Raw genomic sequence first — 16069 nt, forward strand, 5'->3', positions numbered from 1 at the left:
AGATGATCATCTCATTAATGAGACTGTTACCCTATATTACTATTTATGCTTTACCATTGTCCTTTCCATGATAAATTTGAGCATGGAAACCTATCTTTTTGACCAAGGACAGTCGGCATTATTAAACAGCTGATTTGTTCTTCCCAATATATTAAACCATGCTGATGGCTTCTCCCATTGAACAAGTTACATCACTTTGCAGTACCATCACCTAGATGTATAAACATCTAGATGCTCCAGCATTTACAAATTACAAGCAACCTCTCTTTTCTTTACCTTAAGAATGCGCATCAAGAAAACTGAACTGTTACATATTGTATGATGGAAAATAAAAAAATTAAGCTCATCATTTTCGAACTTAGTTCATTGAAGCCAAGACCCATGCTACAAGAACGTAGCAAAATTAGAAATTATATCTTTAACACCTGCACCCACTAAATCATAGTGCAATGGCCATTACCCCATAGAATGAAGACGTCTCAATTTTTGCTCTTGAATGTTTGAAATTCCAATCCAAGCAGCACTCATCGAAGTGATCAACAGAATTCATATTTTCTTCATCAACTTCATAATTTTGTCTTCCGTGTGATTACATATTCCAATAAACAAGAAAAAACAGCCCACTGCAACTGTCAAGATTCTCACAATTTACACGATGTCTTGTCCCTTCAGAAGAAGGTTTATTACTTGCATAGTTTTACATAGACAAAGGTAGAAGCATTCTTCGTTTCTTTTTCCTAGCCAATCTCACTTGCTTTGTAACTTTCATGCATAAAAGTAATAGCAATGTGATGCATACTAAGATAAAGGCCAGTTGCATATGCCTAAAGTATAAAGATACTGCTGAAAAAACCAAGAATGCTAGAATGATGAGTTCCCATATTACAAATACCACAACATCCACCCTGCAAGATTAAAAAGGGACAAAAGGCATCAAGAAAACAGGAACGAATGTAATGACAAAAGAAGACAAAGGCTCGTGGATAAATAACCATATGAGGAGATATAACATATACACTATCTAATAAAATTTTCAAGAAATTGATGATTAAGCCGTCAATTGCTATAATCAAGATAATTTCAACTGCGTGATTGGCATTATAGAAAGAACCTGCCTACATTTGGGTTTACATGTACCAACATAGGGCAAGTCTTTTCCTTGCACTGATTATATGAGAGTTATTCACGTAATCAAATTCAAAAAAATGATGACAATGGAAATATAGATAGTCTTTCATGCATCATTATGTATTAGTAATGGATTTAGTTTCCCTCCATGATTACTTAAATAATCCATATAAACAACTGAAGCAGAACCCAATGTGCACGACCCAGTGCCACTAGCCCAAGAAAAAACCCAAAAGCCAGGTAATTTTTCAATACACTAGATTCTCTCTTCTTTTCTGTTTTTAGAACTTCCTTTCATATGTTTAAAGTTACCAGAAACGCCTTTCGGATGCTCCAAATTCCCTTCAGAATACAAACTTTCATCCACTGAAGTAAAGTATGATTGGCTGTATCAGCTCCATTGGAGTACATTCCATGTTAAAACCCAACATTGAATACCTCATTCAACCTAAACTACAGTTTACTATGTCAGCCCCATGCCTTATATACAGTGAACAGTCGTCATACTCACCATGTGAAATATTGTTACGTTTACCAGATAGCTCATTCATATTTTATCTTCTCTATTTTGTTCTACAGGCTGATTCACTAACATAGATTCTGGAGTCTTTAGTTTTAAAGCTGCTAATGAAATTCATAAAGTAATAATTGGAAAGCACTGTGACGTCTCTCACTCCTACCTATACTACAAGACAAGTAAAACATCAAGTAACAAAACGATAAATTAAGATTTCACGACCTTAAGTTGGTGGAGATTATCTATTGTTTAAGAATTATAACTAACATGAAATGCCAGCACAATTAATAAAACCCTAGAAGTCCTATTGCAAAATCAAATTGGTCAGACAATTATCATAAGATGTCCAAAGATGTAACAGATAGCTGATTTAATCTATAAAGCTATCCTCTAAAAGCCTCAAATTACCAGCTATTTAGAATTTAAAAAAAAAAAAAAAGTGCTAGACAGGGAAAAAAAAAATAGGAGAAGTCAAAATTAAAATTGAAAAAGCCGATATGTGGTGATCAAATAAAAGTACAAATTATAACCATTACGTAATCATAGAATTTCAAACATAGAGATCCTGAAATCTAAATAAAAACATTTTAAAAAAAAATTACCTAGAAGAAGTTAGATTAGAGGTGGAAGAGAAGAAGGAGAAAGAAGCCCAATCATGCTTCGATCGAATCTGATACTCTCGCAATTGCTCTGCCAGATTCGATCGCGTTATCATCTTTCGGTTCCTCTCCTTCTTCGTACAAGCCGCAACCTCAAGAGGACATTAACAGTTCTAGATTTTGCAGAGAGATTAATAGTTCGAAAAATGGCCAAAAGAAAAACGGATTGTTCGATTTGCGTGGACCCTCTCTCTTCTCTTTCAGCCTCCACTGTTAAGTTTTTTTTTTTTTTTCCTTATCGAAGGAAAAAATGAAAACGAAATTTTAAAACCACGCCGGCGGGTTTGACGCGATAAAATCATTCTGGGCTAAGATTCGTAAACTTAGAAAATGGGCCCATTAGTGTTGGGTTATACTGCTGGGTATTTTAATGAGGCTTTTAAAGGCTGTTTCGGCCCATGCTAGTTGTTTCCACTTGCCTTCGGTGGGTGTTTGCATCTACGAATATTGGACCCATTTGATATTGGAAAACACTCTCACCCAAGCCTTATCGAAGTCTGGGCTGAGCTTAGCTCGACAATCGGGCATAACTATTAAACAATGATTTTCTTTTTATATTAACTTGTATAATATTTTAAAAAAGTGTTATCACAATTGGATATCCTTCGAGACTGATAGATTAAGCTACAGAACACATTGCATCTTGGCCATTTTTCAATAGCATTACAGCAACGAGGTGGCTAATTACTTTGTTCAAAACTATTACGATGTAATGGACAAATGAAATAGGCAAGTAGTTTGCCTACACACACGTGCACAAGTGCCAAATCAAAATAGGCCACTAGAAGCGGATTAAGTATGAAATTTATAAATACTAATTTTTAGTCTTGGGAATAGGATTTAGGCAGCACTGGACCGACCAATGTACGTCCTCTTAACGTATCTTTACGAAACTGTCATCGGCCAAGCCTATCAATTTTCTTTAATTAATAACTTTCAAATTTTAACAAAATTAATTATAAAACCTCTATCACGCTTGAGTAGTACCGGAAACCTACCAGTCGCAGATCTCGAGACTCCACGATGCCGCCACGTCGCCCCACCCAATACTCTCAGTGGGGCCCTTCACCGTCTTTCCATATTAAACCTCTCAAAACCGACAACCCCAGGTCCCATTCCAGGACAACCCTTCACGTTCTTCTTACACGTGTCAGCGATCTTATTGGTCGCATGCACTGTCTTTTTGTACAGCGTGTCTTTCACAACTTTTCTACTTCTTTTTTCTTTTCTTTTCTTTTTTCCTTTTTTGACCATTTAATTTCCCTACGTCTCTCGCGCGTGAGAGAAGCAGACAAGCGTTACATGACCGACACATTTCGATGATTGACAGGCGGCATATATCTCCAGCGAGTAGAACTAATTTTATACTCGTTATGCAGTACAATTTTTTCATTTCTTAACGTCGGTTACTGAAGTAAAACGGAGCTTAATTGGGCAGCTTAATTGGGCAGCTTAATCAAGCTTTTATATACTTCTTTTCTTAATCGCGTCAGATCCGTGTTGTATCACAGCTATAAAAGGCCACTACTCTCAGTCACCAAAAATTCATCATTTGCATAACGCTCAAAGCTTCAAACTTTACAGTCCTAAAACAACATTCTTTCACTTTTCTTAAAGTTTTAATTCAAGTATGGCAGACGCTGAGCACAAGAGCCACGAGCATGAGACCCATGCAGTTGAGGAGAGTGCAGCAGTTGAGAGCAAGGATCGGGGGTTGTTTGATTTCTTGGGGAAGAAGGAGGAAGAGCAGCCTCAAGAGGAGGTGATCGTTGCTGAATTCGAAGAGAAGGTTCAGGTTTCTGAACCCGAGCCTAATAAAGAGGAGGAGAAGAAACCTAGTCTCTTGGAGAAGCTTCATCGATCAGATAGCAGCTCTAGCTCTGTAAGTTCTTTTCTTTATATATAAGTTATATTGCTAGTTAAGATTTAAGTGCTTGTTCGTTAACTAGTTAGGAGGTTATGAACTCATTGATGACATATTTGGATATGTGAAATCTGGAAATTTCCAGTCTAGCGATGAGGAGGAAGGAGAAGGAGAGGAGAAGAAGAAGAAAAAGAAGGAAAAGAAAGGGCTGAAGGAAAAGATCAAGGAGAAGATATCAGGAGAGAAAGAAGAAGAAAAGAAGGACGAGGAAACTGCTGTCCCAGTAGTCCATGTCCATGAAGAGAAGCATGAAGTAGTCCACACTGAGGCGTCAACACCACAGCCCGAGGAAAAGAAAGGTCTGCTTGAGAAAATAAAAGAGAAACTCCCTGGACAACACAAGAAGGCTGAAGAGGCAACTCCTCATCCACCACCACCACCACCTCCAGCTGAGAGTGCTTCTGCAGAAGCACATGAGGGGGAGGCTAAGGAGAAGAAGGGTCTTTTGGAGAAGATCAAGGAGAAGCTTCCTGGGTACCATCCAAAAACAGAGGAAGAGAAAGAGAAAGAGAAAGAATCGCATTAAAGAAAGCATGCAGTATTGTGTTTGATAAAGAATGATATTTTTGATGATGATAGAACTGTGTGGCCTATGATGTTCATGATCATCTTTTCTTTTGGCTTGTTTAATTCCTTCTTTTGTTATTCCATTGTCTGCTTGTTTTAATATATAAGAAGTTTGCAAGGGTTTATATTTTAAGTTTTCAGGAAGGAGAATCTTAAATGATTTAAATTGTTTTCCTTGTTTGTACTTTTTGAGTTTTGATTATTACAATAGATTAGCATTGTTCTGAATTCTGATTATGCATGTTTGGTTTATCGAAGACACTTCTGCAATGTGATGATACAAGTAAGGGACCCTTCTCTATCGGATAAAGTTTAATGGCATTAAGTATGAATTATTGAGATTGAGAAATCAAAAGAAAGGATGTTTCAGATCATCTTTGGTGTGGGGTCTTTGAAGACGCGTGGGACTAGATTCAGGACTAAGGAATTCCCGAATGCACTCGAAAATATTTAAATTAAGAACGGAAACATGATGTATCATTTGATTAAGACGTACTAGTTTGCTGCAAGCCGTTAAATAAAAGAACAAATAGTACCAATGGAGTTCCACAGTTTATTTGCTGGAAGGGTCATTTGTCACTTTGGCCCAACACAAAAAGTGTCTCTATGATAACTTGAAATCAATAGTCGAGTAATTCTTTGCCCCTTGGTCAGTTCTTAATCTGTACTAGAATGGTTTGTGACATAAGTATTATGTTTCTTATGACTGGGAATTTGTAGAATATCTTTACCATAAAGCCAACTAAGGAATTTGAATTCCCTAATAAGAAAAAAGAAAGAAGAATTTGGGTAATATATCACTTTTCCTTTTTCTTTCGCTTTCTTTAGGCAGAATTCTTCCATCTCTTTATCACAAAAGAGAATAGTAGCAACAAATAAAAAAATTATTGATGTATATTTCTATTTTTACGCTAAATTGAATATATTTTCTAATTTAGATATATATCTTTATATATTTAATATTAAATAAATAATTATTTTTAATAATTGAATATGTATAATTTTTATTGTGGTATCTATATATATTTATATATATTAACTGCATATACAAAATTAGCCTTATCTAATTGCCTCCATGGGTGGGAAAACATTTGGCCCTTGGGGAAAATTCTTTTGATGCTGATAAGCATTTATGTAGACACTGGACTTTCCTTGATAGGAAAAATGATTTTCTTCAAGACTTTAACAATTAGGTAATTGGGTGGGCGCTTTTGAATGGCTCAGAATTGGGCAACTTTGGACATGAGTGTAGGAATTTCCGGCACAGGACCATTTGCACATTATATGAATTTAAAAAAATTACTGATACATATTTTAATATTAAATAATTAATACATATTTTATTTAAAATTAATAAATATATATCAATGATTCATACATATTTTTATAAAATTGTGCCGAGAAATCACATCAAACAGACACAAGCACAGTTGTCATTTATATAAACAAGATCTGCTTTACTTGATCGAATTTTTGGATGAAAAATCAAGTGAAAACTGTTAAAAGAAGTAAACACCAAATTTCCATAGAGGTAAAAGGACAAGCTCTAAATGAGTGTATTTGATCTAAATATATGCATTAATTAAATGATTTTTATTTATAAAAAATTTAGTAATATTTATAAAGGTAATATTAAAAAAAAATATCGTGTGATTTAGCACTTTTACACTTAAGATATTATTTTATTCTTTTAACATTTTTTAGTTATATATTATATTTTTATACTTTTTTTATATATAATTTTACATATATTTAGTTTAAATCATTGTTAAATCATAATTTTATAAATTATATGACATCTAATAATGTATCATGAAATTTACAAATATGTTAAAATTTTATTTTAAAATAACATATTTTAATTAGATTAAAAATAAAATAATATGTTTTGAAAAATTATTTAAAAATACATTTTTTCAAAATTTTATGTTATATTAATATTTATAATATAAAAAATGAAAAATATATGATGTGGATCTAAAAAATATTAAAATTTTAAAACATATATTACTTTTTTAATGGAAAAAAATATTTATATTCCTCCATAGTAAAAGTGCTAGACTAGAAGAAGTTTTACACTATTTTTAATTTTGAGTTCTCTTGATTCCATCTTTTTTATTTTGTTTATTACTGTATTATAGATAACAAATCACGGTACCGCCTTAATCTATTATCTTAAGAGAGATTTTTATCTAAACTTAGTATATACACTGTAGCTAGTAGAAAAGTTATACATATATATGAGTATTTTACACTTTGGTATTAAATGATTTTTACATATTTCATTATTTAAAACTAATAAAGATGGAGACATACACCAAACATAGACAAAAAAAATTTCTAGTTTTAATGATCAGCTCTCCTTTGTTGGTTCTTACCAATACGCTCACTGTAAATGAAAAGATAATCTCTTCATGACGTCTCTTGTTAGAACGGCAATGCTAGTGCTCGCATTACTTTGCTGCTGAAACAGCAGCTCAATTGTTTCATGACACAAATCACAGACAAGTGATTACTCTAGGCATTCAAGTCTGCTGCTCAAGCACGTACCCTGGGCCGTCGAAGCAACATAATGCGCGTGATAATAGACAAAAACTGGCCTAGACAATCTCCTTATACGGAGTAATCCAAGTATAGATGCCTTGTGCGGCTGCTAGACAAAACAAGTTTACCAATCCTAGTTTTAAGGGCGACTAGCAACGAGTCCAATCACTGAGTACTAAGAAATGAGAGCTATAAATAACAAAATATAGCTAGACAAAGAATATAGCATCGAAGGCGTAAATGATGAGGGCAGATCAAGACCCACATTTTGTATTACTGTTAGTTGCTATAGCTATTCCTTCTGCCATCATTGGAGCTGCTAATGCAGAACACTTGATTGGTGTGGGAAGCTATGACATGACTGGTCCTGCTGCTCAGGCTAACATGATGGGCTACGCTAACTTGGTGCAGAATGCTGCCGGTGTCCATTTCCGGCTAAGGGCTAGGACTTTCATCGTTGCAGAAAGTGCGCAAGGTGCACGGTTTGCTTTTGTCAATCTTGATGCAGGCATGGCTTCACAGCTTGTTACTATTAGAGTGCTTGAAAGACTGAAACCAAGGTAGCATGTATACTAATGGCAGCAAGAACTAGCTAGAGATGCTTCAAAATAACATATTTGATCAAGTATAACCATGAAATTATTTTGTGTAATTTTGAAGGTTCGGAAATTTGTATACCAAAGAAAATCTGGCAATCAGTGGCATTCATACTCATGCTGGCCCTGGAGGCTATCTTCAGTATCTAATATACCACGTTACTTCTCTAGGCTTTGTCCAGCAATCATTTGATGCCATTGTCAATGGAATTGTCCAAAGCATAATTCAAGCTCACCAAAACCTTAAGCCCGGATCAATTTTCATCAACACAGGTTAGCATTTTCAATTTTCTGAGTATAAGAGAACGTGTGAAACTATCATCAATTGCTGCCGTAACAGTAGTCTTGCTGCATTTTGCAGGGGATGTAGAGACTGCAGGAATAAACAGGAGTCCAAGTGCATATCTGCTGAACCCAGCAGAGGAAAGAGCCCGATACCCAGCTAATGTTGATAAAGAAATGACCCTTCTGAAGTTTGTAGATAGTGCCACTGGAATAAGTATAGGTGCATTCAGTTGGTATGCCACTCATGGAACCTCTATGAGCAGAGACAATAAGCTAATCAGTGGAGACAATAAGGGAGCTGCTGCTAGGTTCTTTGAGGACTGGTTCACTTCTACTAACAAGCCCAAATCAGCATCCTCCAACTCAGGTGCTTGATTACATAGAAAGCTTACAACTAGCTAGAACAGTGCTAATAATTTTTCATCTTTTTGGGCTTGCTAATATATTATTGACACGATCTTCTTCATCGAAGTAGATATTGATAAATTGATTGAGAAAGCGCAAAAAATCAGGGCCACAGGAGGACAACCATGTGGTAAAACAACCAGCCAAGCTTTCAAGGTGAGGAAGAATGATGGGTCACGATTTGTAGGAGCATTCTGCCAATCAAATGTTGGAGATGTGACCCCAAATGTGCTAGGGGCATTTTGCAGTGACAGTGGAAAACCATGCGACTTCAACCACTCTTCGTGCCATGGCGATGTCCGGCTCTGCTTAGGCCGGGGGCCTGGGTACTAATCCTTCATTCAGTTAATTTAATTTGTAAAAGGCTTTGCCTCTTACTAAATGGGCTTATATTTTCATTTAACAGATATCCGGATGAAATATTGAGCACAAAGATCATAGGAGAGAGGCAATTCGACAAGGCTGTAGATTTATTCATGTCTGCCTCAGAGAAATTGAGTGGGAAGATTGACTATCGCCATATGTACCTAAATTTTACTGATCTTGAGGTTGATTTAGGGGAACAGGGCAAAGCCAAGACTTGTCCTGCTGCCCTTGGCCCAGGGTTTGCGGCTGGGACTACGGACGGGCCTGGCATGTTTGGGTTTGAACAAGGTGATACAGAGGTCAGCATCCTTTAATGCTTACCTAATTCTGTAAACCGTTACTGATGTGGTGGTTTTGTTTACCGGAAAACTGAAATGTATCATGCTTGCAGATCAACGAGCTCTGGAGACAAGTGAGGGACTTCTTGAAGAAGCCAAGCCAATATCAAGAGGACTGCCAGAAACCAAAAAATGTTTTGCTCTCTACAGGAGAAATGTTTGAACCTTATGCATGGGCGGTAAGACTAAGCATATTTATTTTGAATCAAATCAAATAATCTAATTATGCATTTAGCAACTTTAACCGTTATGCTATGCCAATGTGAAATAAAGTTTTAATTTATGCATGGTTATTTGAACTGATGCAGCCTGCTATTCTGCCAATCCAAATACTGAGGCTGGGAAAATTGATCATACTTTCTGTACCAGGAGGTCCGTTTTCTTTCAGTCGTCAGCTGTATTTTATGTGGATAGAGCCAAATTTGCTGATCAGGAACTCTACTTAGCCGCAACGCCTATTCATTCTTATGTACATTGTGCACTATCTGACCCAGTTCATACTGTAGAATTTAAAGAAATTCGATGGCGTAGTTTCAAATGGCACTGACATTTATCTAATCCTGTATTCAGCTGATCTTACTATCAGCTCACATGATAAGAGACTTGATAAAGCTGATAACTGAGCGCAAGAAACATAAAAGTCTGATTTACGATACACCTGATGTAAAGTAAACTGAAAAGAAGTTCCATCAAAGAAGATACTCAAAAAGCTTTTTTGATGGCACTGACAGAGTTTACAACGATGGCTGGCCGACGTCTAAGGGAAGCAGTTAAGGAGACATTAATAAGCAATGGAGGAGGAGAGTTCGATGATGAGACTCACATTGTAATAGCAGGCCTCACAAACACCTACTCACAATATGTTGCAACTATTGAAGAATACGGCCAACAAAGATATGAGGTACGCTAAGGCAGCTTATGATTATGATCATAATTTGATTACCCTCTCACTAATACTGAATGAATTTGCAGGCAGCTTCAACGCTCTATGGTCCTCATACGCTGTCAGCATATATCCAGGAATTCAACAGACTAGCAACAGCAATGGCAAAAGGAGAACAACTTCCTAAAATAGACTTGTTACCACCAGATCTTTCCTCTAAGCAACTCAGACTCTTACTTGACCCTTGGATAGACTCGCCTCCCAAAGGCATAAAGTTTGGTGATATGAAACAAGACGTCACTCAACCCAAAAATGGCTCGTTCAAGAAGGGAGATAGGCCAACTGCCACCTTTTGGAGCGGTAATCCGAGGTTTGACCTATTAACAGAAGGTACATTTGCAGTGGTAGAGATGCTTCAGGGGGAGCGCTGGATTCCAGTTTATGATGATGACGATTTTAGCTTGTATTTCAAGTGGAAATTGGATAATAAAACCTTGTCTAGCTTAGCTAGAGTTGAATGGGAGGTGCCAAATGAGGCAATTTCTGGAGTATACCGACTAAGGCACTTTGGGTCGTCTAAGAAAACAAACAACTCTCCTGTTGAATATTTTACTGGTGCATCTAGTGCATTCACAGTGTCTTAAAAGGAACTTGGCAGTTGGCACATAAGAAAAAGTCCTTTTAACATGGTAATAATATGAAACTTCTCGGTATCAAATCCTGTGGCTTCATCAATGTAAGAACAGAGACTGCCTTGACTTATTTTAATAGCAAGCCCAAGACACGTATGACAAATAAGGGCAGATGCTCAAATGAGATTTTTCACAGTGAAGATACAAGATAACTTACTCATTTGTTCATCCAAATCACACATCGGAGGCTCTCTCCTCCAATGAGCAAATCAAATGCTTTGTTAATGTCTTCGAAATTTATCTCATGTGTGACAAACTCATCCAACTGCAGTTCCTAAAGAAAGGCACAAGTAGGTAGAAATTCATTTTCAAATGTTATAAGGTATATGAATATTCAAATTAAGTTACTAAATCTATCAAAAATGGCATAAACTACTTTAAGCTATGCTGGGCAAGAAAAGACCAAAAGGAAGAAACTAATAGCAATTTCTAAATTCACCTTGGCCGTATAACGCTTTAGGAGAACTGGAATATCAGATTTAGCTTTGAGACCTCCAAACAAGGATCCTGTGAGAATTTTCCCACTATGAAGGACATCAAAAGAGCTAAGGCTCAACTGTGCGCCTGGTTTGTCCACTCCTAGAACGATTGTCTTTCCCCAACCCTGAAATTGAAAAAGAATGAATTTGCCATACAATATAATCATCCATCAGGTTGGCAGCAATATAAACAAAGAACATGTCTTTAGTACCCAGGTCACTAGAAAGAAGACATGAAATGAAGTTTTGGCAGAGAGCAACCTTTCGGCAGCATGAATATGCTTCGCGAACCAAGGATGCCAAGCCAACACATTCGAAGCAGTAGTCTGCCCCTCCACCAGTCATCTCATTGATCACCTGTTCAGGAGGGGATGGGAGGGGGAGGGAAAGCGTGAAGAACCCAGTCAGTAATTAAATAGAAACTCTAAAACACAGCTATCTGAAGTTTCTTGCCAAAACTACTCAATCCCACTCAAAATAAAGGAAAAAGGGTAGCAGACAGGAAGGGATGGAGCCTCTCTTTGTTCTTCAAGATTACTGCCAAATTATCAGGCTGCCTTATCAAATGAATTGACATAACAAATAAATTTCCATGCTGTTGACATATCCCATCTCAAACCTTTAAAACAAATTTTGTTACCATTTCCGGAAACACATGGTCCTGCCAGCCATAGCTTTATTCTCTCCATACATCTTAAATATGACATGAAACACATATATTACCCATCCTAAAACACTTTTCTTATTTTTCCTTGAACATAAGCTCAAATTATAATCTCTTGCTGCCAGACAGATTCGTGACAACAAAAGCCACTACAAACACACACTCTTCCACCGCTACTAACATTCCAGCTTGAAATTATAAATAGATCAGTATAAATTATACGACAAAAAGGAAGACCTGGCTTGCAGATTTATTCCCCAAGTCTCCAGCACTAACAAACTCTGTTACTCCGAATTTTTTTCCTGTATGAAAAAGATAGAAGACCGAAAAAGAAGTAACTATTAACCTTTCAATCTGTACAAACATTAGTCCAATATATAATTCTTTACGTTTATCAGCAGATTAAATTAATTTTACATTGTTTGCATGCAGAAATCATAATTAAGCACTTCTCATTAAAGAAACTGAATCCAATTATTATAACAGACAAATATCACAGTAATTAATTTCTGGAAGACCCAAATAATCCCATGTAATTGCTCACCAATTTCAAACTTGTTTGGATTCGTATCAACGCCTATAATTCTAGTAGCACCACATAGTCTCGCACCCTCTGCAACCTACAGAATAACTGGTAGCCATGAGCATCTATGCGATGTATATCAGTGGGAACCCTGAGTTGGAAAAAAAAATAAACAAGAATTTTTTAAGGTCATACTGCTAAGCCAATTGACCCCAGCCCAAATATGACTACAGTTGATCCTGCCTCCACATTTGCAGTCCTCCATGCAGCACCAACACCTAAAATACCAGATCATGTCAATGCACTCCCCAACCCAAAATACAAACACAAACATACTAATAATAACGCAAGATTGCATGCAGAAAATATTTAAGGCAGCTGTTAGTATAATTTCAACCTTGACATGGTAAATTCACAAAATAATCTCTTCTGAAACATTTCTACAAAGAGAAAGGGGCAGGTTAAAATTTTTAAACTACTGTTGGACAGCATGAAAGGTGCAGTTTGGTTCATCTCTTCAAATGCTATGAAACAGTTATTACTACACTGATGCCATGCAATAATTGTATCTTATAAAGTAGAATTCAAGCATCCATTTGCTAAAAGTTCCAAGATCGGCAGAGAGGTTACTGGCTGCAACTAAAATGAGCTCAATCCTGAATGGACAAAAGTAAGATTCAATTGAAAAAATGTCCCAGATTGTTAGACAAGGTTTAAAATATTACAATATGAGTAAGTGGATTTAATTTTCCAGCCAATAGGATGTTATTGACTTAAATATAAATGCAAAGAGTCAATGTAGCATGTTCCAATTCTAACAAAATCAAGGGCTATTACCAGTTGATACTCCGCAACTGAGGAGGCACGCTCTGTTTGGAGGGATTGAAGGGTCAACCTTTGTGAGATGGGCGATGTCAATCACAGTGTACTGACTAAAGCTGGACACGGAGAGGAAATGGTATAAAGCCTCTCCGTTAAGGTCAGTAAATCTACTAGTCTCGTATCTCGGCATCCAAGGAGAGACCTTGAATGGCAGTTTTGAACAAAGGTTGCTCTTCTTTGATATGCAATCTGTACAATCTCCACAATCTGGCAAGAATGTAGGAATAACTGTATCACCTTCCTTGAACTCCTTTACATCCTCCCCTACACTCTCTACAACCCTACAACATAACAAAACAGTGCACTAAATCATAACCCTGTCAAGCAAGTACATTTCCAAAAATCTTTCTTTTTCCCCCTTTTTGAGCAAAAGTATATTTACAAATCCTAGCGGGGTTAGAGTCTTATACTAGAAACTGTAAAAAAAAATAAGAAATGATAAGTTTGTGCAGTCGTCACCTTTTCTTTTCTCCGTTGGGATAAATGATAAAAGCATAAATCCACTCTATAATTTATATGGTTGTGTAGTATGCGGATAGTGTCGAATGTAAGGCCAGAAGCAATTAATTTGACGCAAGTACTCATTCGTATATAAAAGGTAAGAAAGCGTTTGCTTTTTGAAAGAAAAATATAAATAAGACAATAAAAGTAATCCGCCCATCATGATGTCCGTATGAAGCGGGTGATTGACTGAGTTAGTTTCTATTATCTGTCTGGCTGACTCAGTATTTTCCCAGTTCCAAATTCACAGCAGTATCCAGAATCAAGAATTATGGCTTACCCTACAGCCTCATGGCCGAGAATTCGTGGAAAAACAGCAGGAAAGTCCTTCAAGAGAAAAAAATTATGGTGTACTCTCAAATCATTTCTGCTATTACCAGAAAGGCAGAAATATAAGAGAAATTGATACAAGTTGCGAAAAAAAAAAAAAAAAAACCTTAAGTCTCCAGAAAGTAATATCACTTTGACAGAGAGAAGTGCAAATAATCTGAATTCGTACTTCGTGACGATTAGGCGGAGCCACCAATATCTCCTCTATAACAAGAGGCTCTCCTGGTTTACGACAAACCGCAGCTACAGTTTTTTATAAGTAGAGTAAACAATCAGCAGGTATCATAAAAATAGACCATTCATATTACTGAAACGATAACGGATTGTTTACCTTTACACCGAATTGGAGTTCCAACGCTGGATAAATTACGGCTCGCCATTGCTGCAGGATAGCAGATGATAGACGGTGTGTGTGATGCGCTCTCCTTTGTTTTGACAATTTGGCTGGACGTGGTTGGTAGCGGAGTAAGTTTTGTCCCGTTTACTAATCAAAGGAGATATAATTAACTAAGTTTTCTTCATTAAAATAGTATTCTGACTGGTGATTAATATTTTTGTTGTACGTACTATTTTCAATGGCTCCTCTCTGGGCTCTCTTAGTATCTCCTTCATTTCAGCAGGATCTCGCCTGTGCTATCCAAGGATGCCGCCAAAACTGGTCTCTTTAATATAATAATATACGATTGAATCTTATGTGCATGCTTTTCAAGAGTCCAGTTCTTTTGCCAGTATCTGAGTTAATTAATTATGCATTAGAAAGATTCCTTTTCTTTCTTTTTGAAGGAGTGCATTCGAAAGATTCGCATTGTATATAAAAAAATGGACTGAAAACAAATCAATGCCACTGAATTAAATTTAGAAAAAAAAAATTAAAAAAAATCACACAATTTAAGCTGACAGGAGACTTTACAGTTTACGCACGGGAATAACAGTTTATTGTTGGATAAAGCGTCAAATACTCCTTCCAACTTGTGCAATTACACTAAATAGATTTCATTTCAGTTTTATCAATAATTATTTACTTTTGCGACAAATAAATCTAGTTTTGAGTCTTGACTAAACTTTGGAGCATATATCTCACTTCTTAAAATATATATTACAAATAATGATATTATTTTTAATTTTGATTTCTTTCAATTTAACTAATTTAATAAAGATAAAAACAACTTTTGCAAAATTATAATCGATTAACATCAAAATTTTAAAATATTAAATTCACTATCAAAACAATCATAATCATCAAAGAACCGTTTTCTCTGCTTCACTACCACATACTTATAAAATCTATCTATGAAACTGCTGCTTTTACTTTTTCCACAACACTACTATTATATTTAGTACTATAAATACTATCAACTATTACTGTCATTTATGTGCGCAATTCCCGCTTGTGTCTAAAAGTGTCTTTATGATTACTATTATATATTAAAAATATAGATTTATAGTTTTTAAATTAATATATTAATTTTCTTATAAACTATTTTTTCTAAAACATATTTTCAAAAAGTATCAAAATTTACTTATTTTTATAATAAGTAATTTTTAAAATTTGAAAAAAAAAAAGAGATTGGAAAAAATGCCAAACAATCCCTAAATCAAAATCATGAGTTATTTAACTTAAAAATAGAACTTATGGATCTATTTATCATTTAAAGTTGAAATTGAATTTATTTGGCCATAAGACACAAGTTTTGGGAGTATTAGATCCTTTTTGGTTTATTGTTTACACTTTTGATTGGATTGTGAGTTGAACTACTTGTGTCAAAAAGCTATTGTTTGACGCGAC

General features: G+C 35.7%; 4 protein-coding genes across 5 annotated transcripts; 2 read left to right on the forward strand and 2 right to left on the reverse strand.

Annotated features, from left to right (window-relative positions):
- Nucleotides 1-319: 319 nt before the first annotated feature.
- Nucleotides 320-2559, reverse strand: LOC107261502. The gene is made up of 2 exons (XM_015721241.3): nt 2248-2559; nt 320-905 (listed from the first exon to the last, which is right to left on the reverse strand). The coding sequence occupies exons 1-2, from the start codon at nt 2358-2360 to the stop codon at nt 698-700; spliced, it is 321 nt and encodes a 106-aa protein (XP_015576727.1). The 5' UTR covers nt 2361-2559; the 3' UTR covers nt 320-697.
- A 1277-nt stretch (nt 2560-3836) lies between these two features.
- LOC8267873 (phosphoprotein ECPP44) lies at nt 3837-4928 on the forward strand. The gene is made up of 2 exons (XM_002510590.4): nt 3837-4186; nt 4314-4928. Exons 1-2 carry the CDS (start codon nt 3935-3937, stop codon nt 4752-4754), a joined length of 693 nt encoding a protein of 230 aa, XP_002510636.2. The 5' UTR covers nt 3837-3934; the 3' UTR covers nt 4755-4928.
- Nucleotides 4929-7579: 2651 nt separating this feature from the next.
- Nucleotides 7580-10869, forward strand: LOC8267872 (neutral ceramidase 2). Its single transcript, XM_025157670.2, is given in 8 exon segments — nt 7580-7899; nt 8000-8208; nt 8297-8951; nt 9032-9290; nt 9383-9508; nt 9638-9701; nt 10061-10230; nt 10302-10869. Coding segments are annotated over 8 exon segments (2358 nt in total). The 3' UTR covers nt 10857-10869.
- Nucleotide 10870: 1 nt separating this feature from the next.
- On the reverse strand, nt 10871-15211 carry LOC8267871 (alcohol dehydrogenase-like 7). 2 transcript variants are annotated; one of them, XM_048370838.1, is made up of 11 exons: nt 14851-15211; nt 14615-14767; nt 14390-14526; nt 14234-14280; nt 13408-13733; nt 12766-12848; nt 12592-12667; nt 12285-12349; nt 11645-11740; nt 11344-11508; nt 10871-11169 (listed from the first exon to the last, which is right to left on the reverse strand). In XM_048370838.1, the coding sequence occupies exons 2-11, from the start codon at nt 14661-14663 to the stop codon at nt 11062-11064; spliced, it is 1152 nt and encodes a 383-aa protein (XP_048226795.1). In that variant the 5' UTR covers nt 14664-14767; nt 14851-15211; the 3' UTR covers nt 10871-11061. The 2 variants fall into 2 exon arrangements, with proteins under 2 accessions (XP_048226795.1, XP_002510634.1); XM_002510588.3 differs by having other exon boundaries at nt 10871-11178; nt 14851-15030.
- Between the last annotated feature and the right edge of the window lie 858 nt (nt 15212-16069).

This window comes from Ricinus communis, chromosome 2 (genome assembly GCF_019578655.1).
Source record: "Ricinus communis isolate WT05 ecotype wild-type chromosome 2, ASM1957865v1, whole genome shotgun sequence".
Taxonomy (NCBI): domain Eukaryota; kingdom Viridiplantae; phylum Streptophyta; class Magnoliopsida; order Malpighiales; family Euphorbiaceae; genus Ricinus; species Ricinus communis.

Bases quoted from the DNA above. Each gene is read 5' to 3' on its own strand.
- LOC107261502 (XM_015721241.3), bottom strand. From the start codon at position 2,360: ATGATAACGCGATCGAATCTGGCAGAGCAATTGCGAGAGTATCAGATT. The intron at 906-2,247 runs GTAATTTTTTTT...TTAATCTTGCAG, and splicing joins TCTAATCTAACTTCTTCTAG to GGTGGATGTTGTGGTATTTG.
- LOC8267873 (XM_002510590.4), top strand. From the start codon at position 3,935: ATGGCAGACGCTGAGCACAAGAGCCACGAGCATGAGACCCATGCAGTT. The intron at 4,187-4,313 runs GTAAGTTCTTTT...GGAAATTTCCAG, and splicing joins CAGATAGCAGCTCTAGCTCT to TCTAGCGATGAGGAGGAAGG.
- LOC8267871 (XM_002510588.3), bottom strand. From the start codon at position 14,663: ATGGCGAGCCGTAATTTATCCAGCGTTGGAACTCCAATTCGGTGTAAA. The intron at 14,527-14,614 runs GTAAACAATCCG...AAAAAACTGTAG, and splicing joins AACTCCAATTCGGTGTAAAG to CTGCGGTTTGTCGTAAACCA. The intron at 11,509-11,644 runs GTTGCTCTCTGC...TTTCAATTTCAG, and splicing joins CATATTCATGCTGCCGAAAG to GGTTGGGGAAAGACAATCGT.